General features: G+C 45.4%; 1 protein-coding gene across 1 annotated transcript in view; it reads right to left on the minus strand.

Moving 5' to 3' along the window:
* Positions 1-1,763: 1,763 nt before the first annotated feature.
* Positions 1,764-25,800, minus strand: part of LOC121062956 — a 179,373-nt gene continuing 155,336 nt past the window's right edge. Inside the window, exon 5 of the mRNA XM_040543260.1 lies at positions 1,764-2,297. Within this exon, the coding sequence (XP_040399194.1) occupies positions 2,069-2,297 (229 nt within the window). The 3' untranslated portion in view covers positions 1,764-2,068. The remainder of the gene's footprint in view (positions 2,298-25,800) is intronic.

The raw sequence follows: 25,800 nt of genomic DNA on the forward strand, positions 1-25,800 counted from the left end.
CTTTTCTCCAGGCTGAACAAACCTAACTCCCTCAGCCTGGAATTAGTCTAATGACTAGCAATTTTTAATATCATAAGCCAGTGTTACACAGTACAGCAAAATAATAACCTCAAACCAGTGACGCAGTGAAAACTGAATAACCAAAGTTATTAAGCAGGTATTCTTTATTACGGTGCTGGGTGTGTGGGGGATCACTCCACCTAACACACACACATACCAAGGGTTACTGGCAGTGTGCTTATATTAGTGGGATAAATACATATTCATTTATTTTCCCGTAAGTCTCCTGTATATTCATCAAGTGAAGAATCATTAACGTAGGTTCCCGTCCCTATTCGCATGCATACTGGAGTCTTTGGGTGGTCCTCTGGCGTACTCTGGTGATCTTTTGATGAAGGCCAGGAGTCGCTGCTAAATTCCTGACCCTTCCTTTCTTTGACAGACTCCATCAGTCAAGCCATTTCTTGCTGGTTCCCTTATCTATGCATACAGTCTTTTACCCCCTTATCTTTGGGATCGTTGACATACCATTGTGCTGGCTAAGACCTACGGAATCAACATCCTTCATCTTGTTCCCTGTCTCACCAGCCCCCAGAAATGATAAACAGCACAACGGGGAACACATACAGTAAGTAATGTGCTATATAACTCAATTCAAAAAACAGGCACAGCAGACCTGCTATCAAAAGAATCGACGTTGTGATTAGCAACTATTAAACCGATCTAATGATTACAACAGTTTTGTTTTAACACACTCTGGTCAGATCTGTTGTTATCTCAACCCTTCATGACTCATTTTGGGTGCCAAAAAGTCTATTGTGGTTTAACCTGGCAGGCAGCTAAGCACAACACAGCTGTTCGCTCACCCTCCCTCTGGAGTAGGGTGCAGGAAGAGAATCAGGAAAAAAAAAGTAAAAGCTGGTGGGTTGAGATAAAGACAGTTTAATAGGACAGAAAAGGAAGAGAAACAATAATTATAATAGTAATAATAATAATATGTACAAAGCAAGTGATGCACAATGCAATTGCTCACCACCCACTGACCGATGCCCATCCCATCCCCGAGCAGTGGTCCCCCCCACCCTGGCCAGCCCCCCCATATTAATTGTTCAGCATGACATCAGATGGTATGGAATACCCCTTTGGCCAGTTTGGGTCAGCTGTCCTGGGTCTGTCCCCTCCCAGCTCCTGCTGCACCCCCAGCCTCCTTGCTTGCAGGACAGAGCGAGAAACTGAAAAGTCCTTGGCTTAGTGTAAGCACTGCTCTGCAACAACTAAAACATCAGTGTGTTATCAACATTATTCTCATCCTAAATCCCAAACACAGCACCCTACCAGCTACTAGGAGGAAAATTAACTCTATCCTAGCTGAAACCAGGACACTGATAAGTCCCCTTTTACATGACAACTACATAAAGAAAGCACTTTAAGCTAAGAAAGGTACTTCATATGCAATGAAGGAAAATACATTATTACCATACCATATTGTAAACTGAATTAACTTCAGAAGAAGAAGTGTGGGAATAAAAATGTTTTTGCAAGTATTATCTGTAAAGCGTCAGATAGGTTGTGAACCTGGACTGCCCAGTCCATGGGGAAACAGGGGAGGGTCCTGGTCGTCGAGGAAATAAAGTATATAAACTGTGCTATGTAACTAGTAGGCGTGCTCCTGCTTGTGGGACGCCCGCCATTGCAATCGCGAAAATAAAAAAATGCTACTTCACTGAGATCCTCACCTGAGCCTATGTGATTGGCTACAGAGTGTTTCTCACAGAAGTGTCACATTTCAAATGTGGGATGCAGAGACCTTCAGAACTGTGCCAACCATACATTGACAGATTGTTAACTCACTTTTTTCTATTAGAGTCTAGATTTTTCTCTTAAGTTACAAATGTATTATTTTTAACTGAATGCTGCAAATCTATATACTCATGCTACTTAGATGTCTTACAGGAGGACTAATAGGAGTTAAGTGTTATGGTCTCCATTGCCAACTAAATTGTCGAGGACAGTTCACTGATTTGCTCTCTTTGGGGAGGCATACACAGAGTTATGTGCATCCATGTTCTCAACACGCTCTTACCTGATCATGAATATCAACCATCATTGAATTCTGCTGTGGTGGGTGAGCAGCTGGGTGAAACATATGATGGGATATATTTGGAGGGTGAAAAGTTTGGGGATCTTCTATTGCTTGCTGCTGTCCATAGGAGAGATGGCGATAGTTTTCATCTTGGCTAATAGAATTATGTCGAGACAGAAGATCCCTTCTTGCTCTCTGACGGTGAACAGGAGGACTGAAAACACATTAAAAGAAAGATGAAAGATCACATTAAGAAAAGTTTGTGGCACTTATAACAGGAAGCACAAAGAACTCAATAGTAAGGACATTTTTATACTGGAAAGTTCTACTAAACCAGGTATGTTAGCTTGGCATACAATCATTAAGAAAACTGCTGAAAGCCCTAAAAAGCACTAACGCATATTTCAATATAAGAGTACTTAAGTAGAGCTTAACACAAAAGAGAAAACCAGAAGCATTTAAAAAGAAATATTACCTTCACAAAACCTGTTAAAAAGACATTTGAGCACTTGATTCACAAAATCACAGAATGGTTGAGGTTGGAAGGGACCTCTAGGGGTCATCTTGTCCAACCTCCCTGCTCAAGCAGGGACACCTAGACCCGATTTTCTTGAACTATGTCCAGATGGCTCTTGAATATCTCTGAGGATGGAGACTCCACAACCTCTCTGGGCAACCTGTTCCAGTGCTCCATCACCTGCACAGTAAAGAAGTGTTTCCTGATGTTCAGGTGGAACGTCCTGTGTTTCACTTTGTGCCCATTGCCTCTTGTCCTGTCACTGGGCACCATTAAAAAGATCCTGGCTCCATCATCTTTACACCCTCCCTTCAGGTATTTGCATACTTTGATAAGGTCCCCTGTGAGCCTTCTCTTCTCTAGGCTAAACAGCCGCAGGTCTCTCAGCCTTTCCTCCTAGGAGAGATATTTGAGTCCCTTAAGAATCTTCGTGGCCCTTCATTGGACCATCTCCAGTAGGTCTCTGTCTCTCTTGTACTGGGGAGCCCAGAACTGGACACAGGACTCCAGGTGTGGCCTCACCAGGTCTCAGAATAGGGGAAGGACCAATTCCCTTGACCTCTCCACAGCATTTGCCTTCTTTACCACAAGGGTGCATTGCTGGCTCATGTTCAAGTTGTCCACCAGCACCCCCAGGTCCTTTTCTGCAAAGCTGCTTTCCAGCTGGTTGGTTCCCATCATGAACTAGTGCCTGGGATTATTCCTTCACAGGTGCAGGACTTTGCACTCCCCCTGTTGAACTAAGGGTTCAGAAACACTAAAACCCTTTGTTGTAGGGTTTAAAAACCCTAAAAACAAGAATGCAAAGTTTAGTAGACTTCCACATATTTATATTACACAAGAATCTTTAATTACATGATCACAGATTCCCCCAGAGTTCCTGCCATATCCAGGGTAAAGAACAATGGCTCACTTAGTGACAGCAGACAAAGCAATAGGCTACTATGAAAATAAATTATTTCCTTAGCTCTTACACATGACCATCACTAAAACACCACAGTGCTTCACAAAAATTACCTTTAGAAGATCCTAGCAAGTTGTAACTGTGGTAATATTTCTATTTTATGATGGGTAACTGACATTTAGATCAACTGAAGCTAGAACATCTGCTTAGTTATGTGAGAAACACTCTGTAGCCAATAACTTAGGCTCAGGCGAGGATCTCAGTGAAGTAGTAATTTATTCGCGATTGCAATGGCGGGCATCCCACAAGCAGGAGCGCACCTATTAGTCACACAGTACGGTTTATATACTTTATTTCTCGATGACCAGGACCCTCCCCTGTTTCCCCATTGACTGGGTAATCCAGGTTCACAACCTATCCGATGCTTCACAGACAATACATGGCCTTCAGTTGCCGGCCTGTTAAATTTCTAATGTCTTATGACTTTTTTACTGTTTGAAGTGGTAATGTTTTTTCACTTATCTGACTTGACTTGACACCATGATCTTCACCTAATTGTTCTAAGGAGTCTGGTTGTCTGCATTTTACAAGGTCGCCTGCTAAGTTTTCTTATCACTGCAAGCATATCTCAATACCCCATTCCTTACCTTTAAACAATTTAACTCTGCAGAAACAACATTTTTATTCCCACAATTCCCCCCTTTTTTTCTTTATAAATTGTTGATTTTTGCAAAACTTTTCTCTAACATGTAATTTGGTAGATATCTTCCTCTTCTTCACTTTATTTGCTTTCCATCTCCTCTAATATCATCACCTTATCTGAGTAAGATGGTGGCTCCATGGTCATTTGTTTCAAGAGCGCAGTTTCAATTAACCACTGTACTAGTCCTCTTACACAAGGGATAATGCAACAACCAATGGCTGTCAAAACTCCTGCTACTACAATCAAGGACGTAAATATGGACATTACCATCCCTTTCCATTTACCAAACCAAGATTCCAAACATCTTGTGATGGAAGTGCCTGTTCCTAAGTTTTCTGCCAATTCACTGGCAAGGGTGGTAAGCCCTTGCAATGCTCTAGTTACTGTGCCATCCAGGGCAGTATTGTTGGGTATAAAAGTGCAACAACAGTTGCTCAGTATCACGCACACACCTCCTTTCTCCACGAGCATCATATCTAATGCTATTCTGTTTTCCCAAGCCATTTTGCTGGTGGCATCTCGTTGTTCAGCGATTCCTCTTATCGCATCCCTTGTATAATTTATGAATCTCTGCTGATTATAATAAATATAATTAATCCAGTCCTCATTCTTATTGATTGTTACCCACCAGAACAGTGACTCAAACCCTGCAGCAATTTGATTCCTGGCTTTATGTTCATCAGGAACTCCTCTAGGCACCCAATAGAATCTATGTACGCTCTATCATCAAATGATACTCCTAAGCCTCTTTTACTTCTTCTGGGTATTTGTGATGTTTCTCTTTCAAATGCCAGGGTGAAGGGTATAGCTAATTGAACAAGTGCACAATTGCCTCCCCAGTTAGATGGTAGGGTGGACCGTAAGATCTTCCTTCCACAGTACCACCAGAGATCTGCCCTGGGGATCTCAAGTCTTGAGCAGTTTCCCATCAAGTCCTTGGTAGCATTCAAGGTCCTCGTGCACAAGGCAAATTCTCCCAGATGACGGGTAGCACTCACACCCTGCCGTGAGAGGCAAGCTGTATGGTTACCTATAGCTGTAGAGAATACAGGGGGAACCCTGATATTGCTATCACGCAAGGAAGGGAACAGCAAAGAGAGAGACTTACAGGCCTCATTTCCCCTGGCAGTCTTTTCTTGGTACAATGCAATCAAACATCGCATCCCCTGGGAATCCTTGGTCCACCCCAATGGGAAGGGCACTATCCGGGCAATCGGTCATCCTGAGGCACAAGCATAGCAATTGCTATGGTTGAGACTCTGGACAGTATAGTTGACCCATTCTATCCAGGCATTCACATCCCCATACCCTGTTTCAATCTCAAATGTTTGAACTGCCGCATTTCAAAGAGGGCCTCCTGTTTTCTCTCCTGTTTTCTCCTTGAGTTTCTCCCTTTCTCTGATGGCAATAGAGGATCGTTTCCATACAGCTATTCTCAATCTGGCTGTTGGGTCTCTCCCAGTTATTTATTCTCTCTGCTCAATTGTTGTTGGGCATTTAAATCTCCACAAGCTAACACCTCACAAGCATCAAACATGACGGATTGTGGTACATAACCCTCTGTCACATTCACCCATATTTTTACGGGGTATCCCGTCTTACTATTATCTGGTCATGCCTTTTCCAAGTTGCCAATTGACCAAGGCCTTCTCTGAGGCCTACAATCACTAGAAACAAAATTAATAATTGATTTTTCCCTGTCATTATTTTTAACCGTTAGGTTTCCAAATAATTATCAATACAAAGAATAAGATATATGTACACTACTACTAGAACAAAAACCCCTTGGGAGCACTTCAATTCACTATAGGTCTGTCCTTTCTCTCAATCACAAGTCACACTCATTAGTTACCTGTGAAAATAAAAGGTTAGTTTACAATTGTAAGCTTTTATCCTGCTCAGAGTCCAGTATGAGATTTTTCTCTTCGATTTCAGCTTCCAACGAGTCTTCTGTGGGAACAGCTTCCCAGGTACTAGGGTCGACGGATGCTTTCACTTGAGTATAGTGAGTCCAAACTTTTTCCACAGTTCTTACGGCTGTTTCAGTGGTTAGTAGTACTTGGAAAAGTCCTTCCCACTCAGGCTGGAGTTTTGATTCTTTCCAGGTCCGAATCAGGACCCAATTTCCTGGTTGATGGTGGTGAATGGGGAATTCCAAAGGTGGAGTTTGAGCCTACAGCCCACGGGTCCTGAGAGATGACAAAGAAGAGGACAACCCCAGAATACAGTTCTTAAGAAAACTCTCTTGTTTCGAATTGTGGTATCTCATCCCTTCTGCCCAGATAGGGCAATCCGAACAGCATCTCATATGGTGAAATTCCTATATCCTTTCTTGGTGCTGTGTGAACCTGGAGGAGTAAGCATTTTACCCAAGGAAGTTGGGTTTCTAACACTAATTTAGTTAATTGCTTCTTTAATGTCTGGTTCATTCGCTCCACCTTCCCAGAAGAGGAGGGGTGCCAGGGGGTGTGAAAATCCCATTCAATCTCTAAGGCCTGCATTAACCCTTGCAGTACTTGTGAAGTGAAATGACTTCCTTGATCTGAATCAATGTTTTCAACTATCCCATATCTAGGGACCATTTGCTCGAGTGATACCTTAGCCACAGTGTTCGCAGTGGCAGATAGGGAAGGGAAAGCTTACACCCATCCAGTCACGTGGTCAATTAGGACAAACAAGTACTTAAGTCTCCCTGCTTTAGGTAACTCAGTAAAGTCTACCTGTATACTTTGGAAAGGTCGAATCCCTGGCTCCCGTCCCCCTCTAGGTGGGTTACGGATGACCTTTTTATTTGCCTTTTGACATATGGTACATCCTCTGCATATTTGCTTCACTAAAGTGTATATTCCTACACAGACATACTTTCTTAGCACAACATCACACACTGCTTGCACCTCCCAATGACTCTCTTGATGTAAAACAGTTAATATTTGCCTCATTGGTGCTTTATTCAGCATTTCTCTCCCATCACGGAGTATCCATTTTCCCTCAGACTTCATGGCTCCTGATTCCTTAAAAAAATCTTTCTCTTAAAGCTTTTTAGTTCTTTCTTAGTTTTCAACAATTCCCTGAATCCTCTCTGGATTTATTCTCCGTTTTCCCTCAGACATTAGATGCCTTAAATACCTGACTTCTCTTTCTACATATTGTAATTTATTTTTCAATACTCCCCAGCCCTGCTTTCCCAGAAAGTTGAATAGCTTGTTAGTAGCTTCCTTCACAACTGTTTTCTCCTGTCCTGACAATAAAAGATCATCCACATATTTGTAACAGTAATACCTCCTCGGGAGGTTGTAATTGCTCCAAAATCTGTTCTAGAACTTACCCAAATAAATTGGTGGCCCTGTAAACCCCTGAGGTAAAACCATCCATCTGTATTGTTGCTTCTCCCCCATTTCAGGGTCTTTCCAGTCAGAGGTGAATATATCTTTGCTCTCAGGGCCTGAGAGCACTCCATTAATAACACTGTTATTCCAGTCTAACAATTTACTATTTGAATGCCCAATTTCATCATCAAATCCCTTCCCAACAAGTTAGTCCCTGCCTTGGGTACATACAATAATTGCCCAGTGATCATTTTATCCCCTAGTCTCAGCTTGGTATCCCCCAAAAGTGGCACTGTTATCCCAGCCCCTTCTACCCCCATCACTTTTTAGGGTTTCATTAGTTAATTTAATCCCTGATACTTTACGGGCCAGCAATGACCTAGCTGCCCCAGTGTACTGGGTTTGATGGCAAGGTTCGGGGGGGGGGCTGCAGTGGCAGCCCCCGCGAGAAAATCTAGAAGCCTCCCCGTGGCAGATAAGGGACAATTTCATCCGGCCCCAAAGGGGCCCACCTCTGCCCAGAACCAAGCCATGAGCAACACAGTCCGTGCCTCTGTGAGAGCACATCCACGAAAAGAAACAAAAAAACAAACAAAAACCTGCTGCTCAACAGCAGCTGGGAGAGCGAGAAGCGAGAAACCTCCCCGCAGACACCAAAGTCAGCGCAGAAGGAGGGGGAGGAGGCGCTCCAGGCACCGGAGCCGAAGCCCCCCTGCGGCCTGTGGAGAGGCCCCTGGTGGAGCAGGCTGCCCCCCCCACCCCCGCGTCACCACCCCGTCCCTCCGTCCCTCCCTGATACTGTTACTTAGATAATGCCTACATCCTCTTTCCCTGCTCATTCAACTTCAAACAGCTCTGTCAAACACTACATACCACACCTTTAACACCTTCAGTAACCCTTTTAACACTTCTTTTTTGTCTTTCTCCAGCCTGTACTTTCACCAAAGTCTCAGTCATTGGCCAACTTAATTCCATACCTTTCTCCCTCCAGGATGCTGAAACAACATATCAGTATACCAGATTTCATCCCATTTTCCTTCTCTCCTCCTTCTTCCACTCCGGATATTCCTATTTGAAGTGGCCAGTCTGGCCACACTTCAAAGCCTGTCCCTGAGCTTTCCTTGCCTGCCATTCCTTCATCTCTCTTCCTATCCTTTCTATACTGGCCCTGACTCCCCCTGAAAATTTCCTTCCTCTTTCTCCAAGCCTCTGCCTCACTACCTGCTACTGAGAGAAGGAGTTAGGAGAATCTTATCAAGTAGAGATAGAGCGCTGACGGCATTAAACTAGGATGCTACTTAGTGTCTTTGCTAACTATGGTGCATTGTGGAAATTAACTAAAGCAAGAAGCCTTGGGCCCCTTACCAAGGTCAGTCTCCTAATAAGAGAGTGAGCCTGTCTTAAGAAACTGGTAGAAACTGGTCCTGCGGATGGACAAGTTGCCAAGGAGCAACTGAGTCTGTGCAAAGACAAGAGGTCAACTAGCGGTGACGAGGAAGCGTCATCAACCTTCATCCCCACGACCCCCGACGACCACCACCAGAATACACTGCGCAAGCGCAGATGGGAGGAGTTTATGGAAATGACTCCTTGGAACTAATTTTAATACGAAGCGGGGACAGGTTATGAATGTGTATAGGCGTATTGTGAAACTTCATGCATATGTAACTCTTTACTGCATATAACCAAGGCAAGTTGCCGCGTCAGGCGCGCACGACTTTGGCGGGACTAACCCCCGTGCTGCCCAGCGCTGAATAAACATACCTACTTTACAATCTTACTGATTGTGGAGTCCGTTTTCCGCAAGTCACTACACTGTCAATACCATTAGTTTCGCTCTCTGCTTTTCCTTCTCATCTCCCCTCCTGACATACACCTCCAGGGCCTCCCGCAGGAGGGCCCCCCACAGTGACTGTTCACTACATCCCCCCACCTTCTGGAGCTTTTTCTGTGTATCTTGCCAGGCTTTAATCACAAAATGAACTTTCAAGAGCCCTTGGGATACCGGGTCCTCGGGACTCACCCCCGAACACTCCCCCACCCCGACCCCAAGTCTCCCACATGACCCCTGCGCTGCGCACTATCACCACTCCAGCCAGGATCGGCAAGTGGGCACCTCTGCTCTGCTGGTATTACCCCCAGTCCCGGAGGATGAGCTCCTTCCCATTCTTGTATAGCAGCTCTTCTCCTGATCATTCTCATTTCTTCCCCTGTAAACAATATACTTAGTATAGACATCATTTCCCCCCAAGAGTATAAGTTAGGTCCTAGGAACTGGTCTAATTGCTCAGCTAGCCTGATGGGGTCCTCAATTAAAGACTTCATCTCCTTCTTAAAACCCCTAACATCTCTCTGCCGGTAAGGAGAGGGGGGAGTTCACCTAAGAGGATACACAGTTAGTGTTAGTACTGTTAGTATCAGGGAAGGCAAAATTCTCAATATCTCTTCTACCTTGTTCTAATTCTTGCCAGAGCCTAGAGTACGCTCTTCTCTAGGGACAGTGTTAATTGCAGTCCCTGTCTCCCTTCCTGGAGCGACTGCTGCTGCCACCGGTGCAATATTAGGATTATAGGGAGCATAATTTGGCTCCTTCTCCGAAAAAAAAGGAATTTTATTGTTTACACATAAATTTAAAGCCTGAATTTTCATCAGGCCCGTATTTTGGCCAAAATACTGCTGTTTCCTTAATTGGTTCTTTTGTCCAGACTGATGCACAATATTTAACCATTTTTTTCTTTTATCATCTCCTCTAATTTTGAGATTATTTTTCCAATTTCTTATCATTCTTCAGGAAGAACTGTCAGTAGGCACTCCCCCAGGGATATCTCCCTTTCCCCTGGAACTCATATTTCCCATTTTTCCTAGCCCTTGTCAGTGTGCTGCTACAGAAATTTCCCTCCTGCAGGGTACCACACACTAAAGTTCCGATTCTGGAAAATGGGGGTGTACTGCCAGGCACTTTACCGTGCAAGGGGTACCATACACCAAATTTCCCGAGACTCTTCCTTTCTCTCCCTTATCTCACGCTTTGTCCGTCTCCGGCCGCACCCCTCGTGGAGCTACGGAACCGCGGATCAGGACTCCACACTCGCTTCGTACAGAAGTACGTCTCAGTCACACATCACACAGAGTCTCACCCGACCCCCAGGGCAATACTTAATATTTCTTACCTTGGTCTGTGCACAGAGTTACCGGATCAATTCTTAAACCCGGAGTGCCTACCTTCTTCCCTTCCCCACTACTTCATGGATCCTGCCTCTTTAATCAGTCTCGGGCCCTCTGTCAGCTCTCCGCAGAACCACCACCATCGATGCACAGGACTGCTGAAATCAGCGGGGGCATGCCTTCCTGCTGCTGCGGCGGTGGGGCTCCCCGGTAGGCGACTGGATCCCGGACGAGCCCCCAAATTGTGAGAAACACTCTGTAGCCAATAACTTAGGCTCAGGCGAGGATCTCAGTGAAGTAGTAATTTATTCGCGATTGCAATGGCGGGCATCCCACAAGCAGGAGCGCACCTACTAGTCACACAGTACAGTTTATATACTTTATTTCTCGATGACCAGGACCCTCCCCTGTTTCCCCATTGACTGGGTAATCCAGGTTCACAACCTATCCGATGCTTCACAGACAATACATGGCCTTCAGTTGCCGGCCTGTTAAATTTCTAATGTCTTATGACTTTTTTACTGTTTGAAGTGGTAATGTTTTTTCACTTATCTGACTTGACTTGACACCATGATCTTCACCTAATTGTTCTAAGGAGTCTGGTTGTCTGCATTTTACAAGGTCGCCTGCTAAGTTTTCTTATCACTGCAAGCATATCTCAATACCCCATTCCTTACCTTTAAACAATTTAACTCTGCAAAAACAACATTTTTATTCCCACAGTTAGAGTAAGCAATTTAGAGACTTGGGATTTTAGCATGTATTCATGAATCACACAAGTAAAAACTTGGCCATTAAAAAAAGTTTTGATGAAGTGACTTACATGGCATTTCTTATAAATTTGGTCTGAGAACAAACTAAGTAGAGACCATCCCACAGTCCCTCACCTGATTCTACAACATGCCTTCCAGTCTCCACAAATAGCAAAATTATCCATTGCATGTTCAAATGGCATGGGAAGTGCTACCCTGAGTATGGAGCAGGCTGAATGAGCCAAACTGCAGAAAAAAAAAAAGAAAAAAATAAAAAAAAAAAAGAAAAAAAATAAAAAAAAAGAAAGGGTCTGTGACAACTAGAGCACATCCTTTTCAACACATCCTGGAACAGAATCCAAGATTCTCAGCTTTCAGCATTCCCTTTGTTATCATCAAACAACCCTGAAACCTGTTGGCAACTCACTATGTAACCCTGACATTTCTCAAGCTGGATCCAGTTTTGCTACTGAAGATAGGAGGGGTGGAGGAGACAGAGAAGGGTACTACCACAGTAGTTCAAATGCTTTCATGCCTGTATCATAGTCTGTCATAGATTAGTCATACTCATAGATTGTCCCCCTCTACATTATTACTAATAATGATCCACCCATTTAATGTTTTGCATTAGGACAATTTTCTTTCCTCTATCTGATTCTAATCCTAGAGCAGATAGTACTTCAGGCAGTAGACATTCTTTTTTCTTTGTAGTATTCTACTTATGACTTTAAAGATGTTATTTCATACTTAAAATAAAAAAAAATAACAAAATCGATGCATATATGCACTATGTCCACACATCTCTTAAATACCTGTAGGTATGGTGACTCCACCACCTCCCTGGACAGCCTGTTCCAATGCCTAACAACCCTTTCCACAAAAAAATTCTTCCTGACACCCAATCTAAACCTCCCCATGTGCAACTTGTGTCCTGTCACTTGTCACCAGAGAAAAGAGATCCACACCCTCCTCACTGCAACCTCCTTTCAGGTAGTTGTAGAGGGCAATGAGGTCTCCCCTCATCCTCCTCTTTTCCAGACTAAACAGATCCAGTCCCCTCAGCTGCTCTGCATAACACTTGTTTTCTAGTCCCTTCACCAGGTTTGTTGCTCTTCTGGAATGCATTCCAGCAATTTGAAACCCTTCTTGTAGTGAGAGGCCCAAAACTGAATACAGTACTCAAGGTGCGTCTCACCAGTGCCAAGTACAGAGGGACAATCACTTCCCTAGTCCTGCTGTCCACACTACTTCTGATACAAGCCAGGATGCCATTGGCCTTCTTGGCCACCTGGGCATACTGCTGGCTGTTCAGGTGGTCGACCAACACCCCCAGGTCCTTTTCTGTCAGGCAATTTTCCAGCCACCCATCTCCAAGCCTATACCACTGCATGGAGATATTATGATCCAAGTGCATCACCCAGCATCTAGTTTTGTTGAATGCCATACAATCGGATGCAGCCAATTGGTCCAGCCTATCCAGATCCCTCAGCAGAGCCTTCCTACCCTCAAGCAGATCAACACTCCCACCCTACTCGGTGTTGTCTGCAAACTTACTGAGGGTGCACTCAATCCCCTCATCAAAACCATTGAAAAAAAAGTTAAACAAAACTGGCCCCAATACTGAGGCCTGAAAAGCACCACTTGTGACCAGCCGCTACCCCCATTTAACTCCATTCACCATGACCCTTTGGGCCCAGCCATCCAGCCAGTTTTTTACCCAGCAAAGAGTACATCCGTCCAAGGCGTGAGCATCCAGTTTCTCCAGAAGGCTATGGGAAACAGTATCGAATGCCTTGCTGAACTTTACATAAACAACATCCGCAACCTTTCCCTCATCCACTAAGTGGGTCATCTTAGAAGGAGGTCAGATTAGTTAGGCAGGACCTGCCTTTCATAAACCCATGGTGACTGGGTCTGATCACCTGGTTTTCCTGTACATGCTGTGTGATGGAAGTTGGGATGAATTGCTCCATGACCTTCCCTGGCACATGCTCCCAATAACTGCAATATAAAACATATGCAAGGACTTATGTTTACAAGAATTGTAGGAGGAAAGTAGAGTTACTAATCCAAGTACCAATTTATTGTAAGAACAATTAAGCAGATTTCCTAATTATGATCAGCACTGATCTTCAGAGTAGCTTATTTTAAGGCTACTTCTAGAGAGAAGTAGAAGAATGCAGGGTTGTTTTTTTTTTGCATTGATTCTTGTATGTTTTTCTACCCCAATCGGGTAGAACAAAAATTCTCTGAAAGCAGCAACATCAGAAGTAAAATATTTTTTTTTACTTTGTAGAGCTATTTAAAAATCATTTATCAAACCTCAGAGTATCCCAATAGAACTTCATATAAATTATTAAATACCTATATTGAAGATGCACTTCAATTTTTTTCTTCCATACACTGTGCTAGGTTATGTATAAAATAAGTAAGTGACAGTCCCTGACAACCAAAATCATTCACAAGCTTTCACTTCACAGAGTGTCCGGGTGAACTAAAGTAGGTCAGATGGAAATAGACAGAAGAACAGATACTGAGTACAATCTTTAGGCAGGAACAGCCATCACAAGCTGTTCATAACTGAAGAGTCTTGATCTGTATTCTTTAAGTTCTTTAATTTCTTTGAAGCAGCGACTTTTTGAATGTACTTACTCAGTTCAAAATTACTGTTATGGTAAAGAAGAAAGGAAGGTGGTAAATGCAACATACCATATCATACCAAAGGGACGGAAGTCTGCAGTTTCCAGTGATTGGTAGAGAGGGAATGGAATGGTCCTTTTTTCTGTTTATCATCTCTGGGGCTGGTTTAAGGTTTCTTCTAGTTTTATCACTTCATTGTACTGTGCAACACTGTCTTCTGATATGATAAAATTACCCATTGTGAGCATAATCTGGTATTTCTACTCAGTCATCTTTGTACTTCAGGAACTACCTCTTGGAAACTATTAACACTTACACTCTATACCTTTTGTCTTCAGATAGCCAGTCTGTGCAGGATACAAGGGAGAACACTTTCCCCTTCTTCATCTTCCCTTACTCCTTCATCTTCCTCTAAAGCTCCAAGCTAATTACAATAGCTCTTCAGAATTTTGAATATCCTTCGGATGTTCAAACCAGCATGTCTTTATTGCTATGTCTCCTGAATGTGTTTCAGGTTTTGCCTAAGGTTAAACAATTAGTTAACAATACCTCCTTGCTGGTAGGGCAACATAAGAAGTAGAAAAGTCCATGGCTCTATGTAAGCACTGCTCTACAACAACTAAAAATATTGGTGTATCTGTCCTGGTTTCAGCTAGGATAGAGTTAATTTTCCTCCTAGTAACTGGTATGGTGCTGTGTTTGGGATTTAGGATGAGAAGAGTGTTGATAACATGCTGATGTTTTAATTGCTGCAGAGCCGTGCTTACACTAAGCCAAGGACTTTTCAGCTTCTCGCTCTGTCCTGCAAGCAAGGAGGCTGGGGGTGCAGCAGGAGCTGTGAGGGGACAGACCCAGGACAGCTGACCCAAACTGGCCAAAGGGGTATTCCATACCATCTGGCGTCATGCTGAACAATTATATGGAGGGGCTGCCCAGCGTGGGGGGGACCACTGCTTGGAGATAGGCTGGTCATCCCTTCTACCCTTATATAACAGGTATGAAGCTCTAGAACATGACAGTCAAAACAACAAAGTAGACGAAAGCCCGTCCCAGTTGGAGAGGGTGCCTAAGGCAAGGCAACCTACCCCCCACACTGCTATATCTTCTGTCAAGAAAGAAAGAAGGGTTATCGTCATGGTGGACTCCCTTCTGAAAGGGACAGAGGGCCCAATATGCCAACCGGACCCAATCCACAGAGAAGTCTGTTGCCTCCCTGGGGCTCGGGCGAGAGCCATTGCTAGGAAAGTCACTTGCCTGGTACAGCCCACCGGCTACTACCCGCTACTGGTCTTTCAGGCTGGTAATGACGAGGTAGCAAGGAGAAGTCCGTGAGCGATCAAAAGGGACTTTAGGGCTTTGGGGCGACTACTTAAAGGATCAGGGGCACAGGTTGTGTTTGCCTCTGTCCTTCTGATAGGGGGGATCGATGCTGACAAGCAGACTCGTCACATTAACATGTGGCTTCGGGACTGGTGCAACCGGCAGAATTTTGGGTTTTTCGATCATGGGAAGGTCTATGTGACACCGGGCCTGCTGGCACCAGATGGGATGCGCCTCTCTCAGAGGATTTTTGATCAGGAGTTAGCGGGGCTGATAGACAGGGCTTTAAACTAGAGTCGAAGGGGGAAAGGGATAAAACCAGGCCCGCCGGTGATAAGCTAAGGGATGGTGCACTAGAATCAGAGGGACTGTGTGCCAGTGAGGTCCTTCGGTCTGCTCCACAAGGTGTTGCGTGCAGTGAGGCGCATTTGAAGTGCTTCTACACAAATGCACGCAGTATGAGGAATAAAATGGATGCGCTAGAAGTCTTGGCCCAGTCCCACAGCTACGACATCATCGGCATAAGTGAAACCTGGTGGGATGAGTCCTGTGGCTGCTGTGTTGCAATAGATGGTTACAGGCTCTTCAGGAGGGACAGGCAGGGTAGGCGAGGTGGGGGGGTGGCAATGTACGTGAAGCAGGGGCTGGACTTCAAGTAGGCGATGGCAAAGTTGAGAGCCTCTGGGTAAGGATTAAGGGATGAACAAATAAAGGGGATGTCGTTATGGGAGTCTATTACAGACCACCCGGCCAGGACGAGAACGCTGATGAATTATTCTTTGCGGAACTAAGAGATGCCTCGAGATCAACTCCCCTTGTCCTTATGGGGGATTTCAACTTGCCAGACGTCAACTGGGATTACCACACGGCCGACACGAGCAAGTCCAGGAGGTTCCTAAAGCACCTCGATGATAACTTCTTGGTGCAGGTGCTAAGGGAGCCAACTAGGAAAGGTGCCCTCCTAGATCTGTTGCTGGAGAACAGAGAGGGTCTTGTGGGAGACGTGGCAATTGGCGGCTGTCTTGGCCATAGTGACCATGAAGTGGTTGAATTTAAAATTTATGGTGACAGAAGGAAAACTGCCACCAAAACTTCAGCCCTGGATATGGGGAAAGCAGACTTCAGGCTGCTCAGGGAACGTCAGCAAGGTCCCCTGGGAAACTGCTTTTGAAGGCATTTGTGTCCATCAGTGCTGGTCCATCTTTAAGCACTGCCTCCTAAAAGCACAAGATCAGGCAATTCCAAAATATCGGAAGTCAAGCAGGCGGGGCAGAAGGCCGGCCTGGCTGACCAGGGGTCTTCTACTGGAGCTTAGGCGGAAAAAGAAAATGTATGGCTGCTGGAAGGAGGGTCAGGCAACGTGGAAGGAATATAGGGATGCTGTTCTCGTTTGCAGGGAGAAAATTCGTGTGGCCAAAGCCCAACTAGAGTTGAAGCTGGCCATGTCTGTGGGAGACAATAAAAAAGTTTTTTTTAGATATGTTAACAGAAAAAGGAGAACCAAAGAAAACATAGGTCCGCTACTAGATGGGGAAGGTCTCCTCACAAACAAGGACATAGGCAAAGCAGAGACATTTAATGCCTTCTTCGCCTCTGTCTTCAACGCTGATGATGGGCTTCAGGACCCCAGGTGCCCTGAGCTGGAGGACCATGACGGTGGGAAGGACAAACTCCCAACCGACCCTGAATGTGTGCGGGATTTCCTGCTCCACCTGGGTCCATACAAGTCCATGGGTCCGGATGGGATTCATCCCAGGGTGCTTAGAGAGCTGGCTGACGTCATCGCGGGACCTCTCTCAATTATTTTTCAACGGTCTTGGGAATCTGGTGAGGTCCCAGTAGACTGGAAGCTGGCAAATGTTGTACCAATTTTCAGGAAGGGCAAAAAAGAAGACCCTGGCAATTATAGGCCTGTCAGTCTCACGTCAGTGCCTGGTAAAATTATGGAGAAGATAATCCTTGAAGTTATTGAAGCGCACCTGGGGGACAATGCAGTCATTGGTCCCAGCCAACATGGGTTCACGAGGGGTAGGTCCTGCCTAACAAATTTGATTTCCTTTTATGATAAGATCACCCATCTAGTCGATCAAGGGAAACCAGCTGATGTGATCTTTTTGGACTTCAGCAAAGCTTTTGACACAGTTTCCCATAGGATCCTACTGGACAAAATGTCCAGCATACAACTTAACAAAAAAATCATACGATGGGTGAGCAATTGGCTGATGGGCAGGGCTCAAAGGGTTGTGGTAAATGGGGCCACATCTGGCTGGCGGATGGTCACTAGTGGGGTCCCTCAAGGCTCCATTTTAGGGCCAGTCCTCTTCAATGTTTTTATAAACTATTTGAATGTAGGACTAGAAGGTGTTTTGAGCAAATTTGCCGACGACACCAAACTTGGAGGAGTTGTGGACTCTGTTGAGGGTGGAAAGGCCTTGCAGAGAGATCTGGACGGATTGGAGAGCTGGGCGCTCACCAACCACATGAAGTTTAACAAGAGCAAGTGCCGGGTCCTACACCTGGGACGGGGCAACCCTGGCTATACGTACAGACTGGGCAATGAGACGCTGGAGATCAGCCCCGCAGAGAGGGATCTGGGGGTTGTGGTTGACAGCAAGTTGAATATGAGCCAGCAGTATGCCCTGGCAGCCAGGAGGGCCAACCGTATCCTGGGGTGCTTATCAAGCACGGCATCGCTAGTCGGTTGAGGGAAGTGATTGTCCTGCTCTACTCTGTGCTGGTGCGGCCTCTCCTCAAGCACTGCGTGCAGTTCTGGGCACCACAGTACAAAAAAGATGTAAAACTGTTGGAGAGTGTCCAGAGGAGGGCGACGAAGATGGTGAAGGGCCTAGAGGGGAAGATATCCGTGTGGTGGAAGTTTGTACAGAGTGCACTATCATCATATGCCAGCTCATTGGCAGTAATGACCTGGAAAGACCATGAGGAACGCACGGTGGATGAATTGGCTAAACAACTCCAGCATACGAAGAAAGTCTCTCCTCTTCCCAATGGATGCTCCATGCATCCTTGGCATAGACTGTCTCAGGAGAGGATATTTCAAGGACCCAAAAGGGTTCCACTGGGATTTTGGCGTAGCTGCCTTAGAGACAGAGGACATGAAACAGTTGTCTACCTTGCCCGGTCTCTCGGAGGACCCTTCTCTTGTGGGGCTGATAAGGGTCGAAGAACAGCAAGTGCCAATCGCTACCACAACTGTGCACCGGCGGCAATATCGCACCAACCGAGACTCCCTGATTCCCATCCATAAGCTAATTAATCAACTGGAGAGCCAAGGAGTGATCAGCAAGACTCATTCACCCTTTAATAGTCCCATATGGCCAGTGCAAAAGTCTAATGGTGAGTGGAGACTAACAGTGGACTATCGTGGCCTGAACGAAGTCACGCCACCACTGAGTGCTGCAGTGCCGGACATGCTAGAACTCCAGTACGAACTGGAATCAAAGGCAGCCAAGTGGTATGCCACAATTGATATTGCTAATGCATTTTTCTCCATCCCTCTAGCAGCAGAGTGCAGGCCACAGTTGGCTTTCACTTGGAGGGGAGTCCAATATACTTGGAATCGGCTGCCCCAGGGGTGGAAACATAGCCCTACCATTTGCCATGGACTGATCCAGTCTGCGCTGGAGCAGGGAGAAGCTCCTGAACACCTGCAGTACATCGATGACATCATTGTGTGGGGTGACACAGCAGAGGAAGTTTTCGAGAAAGGGAAGAAAATAGTCCAAATCCTTCTGAAGGCTGGTTATGCCATAAGACAAAATGAAGTCAAAGGACCTGCACGAGAGATCCAGTTTTTAGGAATAAAATGGCAAGATGGACGTCATCAAATCCCAATGGATGTGATCAACAAAATAACAGCTATGTCTCCACCAACTAGCAAAAAGGAAACACAGACTTTCCTAGGTGTCTGTGGTGCAATTGCCTGAAGTAACTAGGAAAATAAAACTAATATTCACATTTTAGAGAAAACGTACAGCACTGAAGAGGCTTTCAGGGTAGGGCATAGCTGCATTACCTGAGCGTTCCCTAGGCCTCCAGCCTTAGATGCTATCACACTGGGGGAATCTGGTGTGCTGACTCTAAGGAACAGTACGGAGCATAGAGTGGAGTGGAGACACCACAGCTAGGCTCTGTGACCAGGTGGGGACTCGATTGTTCTTGTGCACACCAAGACCGGTAAGCCACACTTTTTGCTACCCTGAGCCAACGACCTGTCATGTTTTGACATATGCTGTACTCTAGTGTACTTTTGCTCATTATAATATCATTATAATACCACAACACACCTCCACCCCAAGGGCTACGAAGATGGTGAAGGGCCTAGAGGGGAAGATGTATGAGGAGCGGCTGAGGTCACTTGGCCTGTTCAGCCTGGAAAAGAGGAGGCTGAGGGGAGACCTCATGGCAGGCTACAGCTTTCTCACGAGGGGAAGTGGAGGGGCATGCGCCGACGTATTCTCCTTAATCACAAGTGATAGGACCCGCGGGAATGGAGTGAAGCTGAGGCAGGGGAGGTTTAGGCTAGACATCAGGAAGAGGTTCTTCACCGAGTGCGTGGTCGCCCACTGGAACAGGCTCCCCAGGGAAGTAGTCACTGCACCAAGCCTGTCAGAGTTTAAGAAGCGATTGGACTGTGCACTTAATCACATGGTCTAAACTTTTGGGTAGACCTGTGTGGTGCTAGGAGTTGGGCTCGATTATCCTTATGGGTCCCTTCCAACTCGGGATATTCTATGATTCTGTGATTCTATGATTCTATGATTCTATGATCAGTCAGCGGGTGGTGAGTAATTGCATTGTGCATCACTACTTTTGTACACATTATTAGTAGTAGTACTATTATCATTATTATTATTATTTTCCATTTTTTCTGTCCTAATAAACTGTCTCTATCTCAACCCACAGGCTTTATTTTCCTGATTCTCTCCCCCATCCCAGAGAGGGAGGGGGGAGAGCGAGCGAACAGCTGTGTGGTGCTTAGCTGCCGGCCGGGATAAACCATGACAGTATCACCACTATCTCCATGAAAAATCCAAAACACAATATTGTGTGAGCATCTATGAAGAAAATTAAGTCTATCCCAGCCAAAACCATGTCAATAGTCAAGACAAAACAATGGAAGCAGAAGTCAGCTTCTTTAGTAAGGGAAGAAGCAACTCATAGAGTCATAGAATAATAGAATCCTAGCATGGCTCGAGTTGGGAGGGACCTTAAAGATCATCTACTTCAAACCCCCTGCCATGGGCAGGGATGCCACCCACTAGATCAGGTTGCTCAGTGCCTCATCTAACCTTGTCTTGAACACCTCCAAGGATGGGGCAATCACAACTTCTCTGGGCAACCTGTTTCAGTGCCTCACCACCCTCTGAGTGAAGAATTTCCTCCTAACCTGTAATCTAAATCTCCCCTCTTTTAGTTTAAAACCATTCCCCCTCGTCCTGTCATCATCCGATTGAGCAAAGAGTTGCTTCTCATCTTTTTGTAAGTCCCCTTCAAGTACTGAAAGGTTGCAATGAGGTCCCCCCGGGGCCTTCTCTTCTGTAGGCTGAACAGCCCCAGCTCTCTCAGCCTCCTTAGGCTTCCTTCGAAGAAGGTGTAGGAGGAAGAATTGGAAGAGGCAGGCTGTTCTAGATCATGGCCATCACAAAAACAGGAGGTGGAAGAGAGAGAAATCATAAGTGAGTCAAACCACCCGATCCCTATCCCTGAGTGAGTTGCAAGATATGCCAAAGGATTTTGGCCGTCACTCACACAAGCACATTGTCACCTGGCTGCTCCAATGCTGGGATAAGGGGGCCAGAAGCCAGGAATTAGAGGGTAAGGAAGCCAAGCAGCTGGGATCCCTCTCTAGGGAAGGAGGCATTGACAAAGTGACTGGAAAAGGGGCTCAAGTCCTCAGCCTCTGGAGGCAACTCCTGTTAGATATGAAGGAAAGGCATCCCTTCAAGGAAGATATTATGTCACCCAGGCAAGTGTACCACTGTGGAGAGAGGTATCCAGTACCTGAGGGGACTAGTCACGCTGGAGGTGATTTATGATGAAATGGACAATGACCAGATGCTGTGGTTTAACCCGGCTGGCAGCTAAGCACCACACAGCCGTTCGTTCACTCTCCTCCCGCAGTGGGATGGGGGAGAGAATCGGAAAAAAGTAAAAGCTTGTGGGTTGAGATAAAGACAGTTTATTAGGACAGAAAAGAAAGAAAAAAAATAATGATAGTAGTACTACTACTAATAATGTGTACAAAACAAGTGATGCCCAATGCAATTGCTCACCACCCGCTGTCCAATGCCCAGCCTATTCCTGAGCAGCGGTCGTGTGTCGTGTTCCCCCCCCCCCTCCCCCCCAGGCCAGCCACCCCATAGTAATTGTTCAGCATGACGTCAGATGGTATGGAATACCCCTTTGGCCAGTTTGGGTCAGCTGTCCTGGGTCTGTCCCCTCCCAGCTCCTGCTGCATGCCCAGCCTGCCCGCAGTGATTGGTATGGAGGATGATGGCTGAAATAGAAATACGGGAAGGCCTGGCAGATTGATTATATTACACTCCCACAAACCCTCAGTGACAATGGCCATGTACTTACAGTGATGGAAGGAACGACATGATGGATGCAAAAATATCCCATGCCCCATGTCACCACCAGGAACACTATCCTCAGACATGAAAAGCAAGTCTTACGGTGACATGGCACCCCACAAAGAATTGAATCAGACAATGATGCTCGTTGGGATGCACATGTAGCAAAAGCTACTTGGTTAGTTAACACTAGGGGATCTGCCAGTCGAGCTGGCTCTGCCCAATCAAAACACTTATGTACTGAAGAAGGGGACAAAGTCCCTGTACTATTCGTAAAGTACTTCCTGGGATAGACAGTCTGAGTTATTCCTGCCTTGGGAAAAAGAAAACCCATCCATGGGACTGCTTTTGCTCAAGGACCTGTGTGCACTTCATGAGTAATGTGGATGGATGGGGAAATCTGATGTGTACCTCAAGGGGATTTGATTTTGGGGTGAGAGTAGCCCATGATTAGAATTCATAGAATCATAGAATATCCTGAGTTGGAAAGGACCCACAAGGATCATTGAGTCCAACTCCTGGCTCCACACAGGGACCACACAGGGACCATATGTCAAACCATATGTCTGAGAGGGTTGTCCAAACGCTTCTTAAGCTCCGACAGGCTTGCTGCCATGACCACATCTCTGGGGAGCCTCTTCCAGTGCCCAGCCACCCTCTTGGTGAAGAACCTTTTCCTGATATCCAGCCTGAACCTCCCCTGATGCAGCTTCAAGACATTTCCTCGGGTCCTATCACTGGTCACCATAGAGAAGAGATCAGCACCTAACCCTCCACTCCCCCTCATGAGGAAGCTGTAGGCTGCGATGAGGTCTCCCCTCAGCCTCCTTTTCTCTAGGCTGAACAAATCAAGTGACTTCAGCCACTTCTCATAAGTCTTGCCCTCTAGACCCTTCACCATCTTTGTTGCCCTCCTTTGGACACTCTCTAACAGTTTTATGTCTTTCTTATATTGTGGCACCCAAAACTGCACACAGTACTCATGGTGAGGCCGCACCAGCTCAGAGTAGAGCGGGACAATCACTTCCCTCAACTGTCTAGCTATACTATGCTGGATGCACCTCAGGATATGGTTGGCCCCTTTGGCTGCCAGGGCACACTGTTGACTCATATTCAACTTGCCATTGACCAAAAACCCCAGATCCCTTTCCACAAGGCTGCTTTTAAGCTTCTCGTCCCACAGTCTGTACATATATCCAGGATTTCCCCATTCCAGGTGCAGAATCCAGCACTTGCTCTTGTTAAACTTCATATTGTTGGTGATTACCCAGCCCTCCGATTTGTCAAGATCTCTCTACAAGGCCTCTCTATCCTCAAGGGAGTCAACAGCTCCTTCCAATTTAGTGCTGTCCGTAAACTTACTTGGTATACCTTCAAGTCCTGCATCCAAATCATTTATGAAAACATTAAAGGGAACTGGCCCTAAAACGGAGCCCTGCGGAACCCCACTAAGTGACTGGCCACCAGCCTGATGTAACCCCATTTACAAGAACCCTTTGGGCCCGACCTGTCAACCGACCTGTTCATCCATCTTATTATGCTTTTATCTAACTGTATTCTGGTCATTTTGTCCAGAAGGATACTGTGAGACAGTATCGAAAGCTTTACTGAAATCCAAAAACATTACATCAACTGGCTTCCCTTGGTCAACTAGATGGGTGATCTTGTTGTAAAAAAAAAATTAAGTTTGTTAAACATGGCCTTCCCCTCATGAACCCACATTGACTGTTACCAGTGACTGTGTTGTCCTTCAAGTATTTTTCAGTAACTCAACAGGCTAATCTTCATCATTTTACCAGGCACTGAAGTGAGACTGACAGGCCTGTAATTACCAGGGTCTTCTTTCTTGCCCTTCTTGAAAACTGGGACAACATTTGCCATCTTCCAGTCGACTGGGACCTCTTGAGAGTCCCAAGACCACTGAAAAATATTTGAGAGAGGTCTCGCAATGACATCAGCCAGCTGAGTACCCTGTGATGAATCCCATCGGGCCCCATAGACTTGTATGCATCTAGGTGGAGCAGCAAATCCCGCACAAGTTTGGGGCTGACTGGGAGTTTATCGTTCCCGCAGCCACGGTCCTCCAACTCGGGGCAGCTGGGGTCCCAGAGCCCATCATCGGTGTTGAAAACAGAGGCAAAGAAGACATTAAACGTCTCAGCTTTGTCTGCGTCCGTATTTGCGATGTGACCATCCTCATCAAATAACAGACCAATGTTTTCTCTGGTCCTCCTTTTGCTGTTAAAATACTTTAAAAAGCCCTTTTTATTGTCCCCCCGCAGTACAGGATGGCTTCAACTCTAATTGAGCTTTGGCAGCACAAATTTTCTCCCTTCAATGGTGAACAGTATCTCTGTACTCCTCCCATGTCGTCCGAGTTGTATTTGTTTTTTCATACAACAAATTAAATGTTCAACTGTCCGTTTCCATAGACCAGCAATATTCATCCTTTCCTTTTGTGGTGGTTTTACCCTGCTGGGCATCTAAACTCCACCACAACTGCTCTCTCATTCCAAAATGGTGATACTCCAAAATCTCTGCCTTCTGGCCAGTCCATGATCTCTTCCAGGATTCCTGAGCATTAAATGAAAAAATGCATTAAACATCTCTGCTTTGTCTATGTCCCTGTTTGTTAGGTGACCATCCTCATCAAGTATCAGACCAATGTTTTCTCTGGTCCTCCTTTTCCCATTAACATTCTTTAAAAAGCCTTTCTTATTGTCCCCTACAGTGCTGGTCAGCTTCAACTCTGAGCCTTGGCCTCACAAATTTTCTCCCGACAAAGGCGAGCAGCATCCCTGTAGTCCTCCCATGTCGCCTGATCTTGCTTCCAGCGACCATACACTGTCTTTTTCTGCCTAAGCTCTTGAAGAAGATCACTGCTTAGCCAGGCCGGCCTTCTGCCCCTACTGCTTGACTTCCGACATTTTGGAATTGCCTGTTCCTGTACTCCTAGGAGGTGGTACTTAAAAGCCAACCAGCACTAATGGACCCCAATGTCTTTAAAAGCAGTTTTCCAGGGGACCTCACTAACTAGTTTCCTAAGCAGTCAGAAGTCTGCTCTCCCCGAATCCAGGGTTGAAGTTTTGGTGGCAGTTTTCCTCCTATTGCCAAAGATTTTAAACTTGACTACATCTTTTTACATGTTAGACAATCTTCCCAAAGACGAATCACTAGGAAACTAGACAAGAATGATTTGTAGCCTGCCTCAGAACACTCAGGCTAGGGACAAGTAACTTTTTATATCAAGATAACAGGAGACAACACAAAAACATACACAAGAAAAAAAATCAGAAAGAAGATTTGAATGTAGGAAGGATACAGAGGGTTCAGAGAATTTGGCAGATCAATAAAATACAGCAAAGGGATAAAGTACTTACTGCTCTACCTACACTTCATATCTGCCTTTGGCTAGACATCTCTTAATTTAGTGTCCAAGAAAGGCGCCAGAGTTAAAATGAACATGCTTTATACAGGGCAGGAGGTGTTAGTCTTGGGGAAATGGTTATTTTATCTTTTTCATTTGGAGAACATCACTTCAAAGACAGCAGAAATGTAAATTACTATGTGGTTAGCCTTCATCACGATTCAAAATTACTAATTATTATCAAGTCTGGAATAGCTATGCTAAGAACTAATTGCCTTTTATGTTAAGCAATGGTATCAACATTCCAATTCGTTTGCCACTAGAAAGGAAAAAAAAAAAAAGATAAAATCCTTGTCTGAACTACATATAATTATGTTTTTAAAATGGACTTTTATATGTTTTTCTGCACTGAAAATAAAGAAGTCGAGGG

This window comes from Cygnus olor, assembly GCF_009769625.2.
Source record: "Cygnus olor isolate bCygOlo1 chromosome W unlocalized genomic scaffold, bCygOlo1.pri.v2 SUPER_W4, whole genome shotgun sequence".
In the NCBI taxonomy this organism is placed as follows: domain Eukaryota; kingdom Metazoa; phylum Chordata; class Aves; order Anseriformes; family Anatidae; genus Cygnus; species Cygnus olor.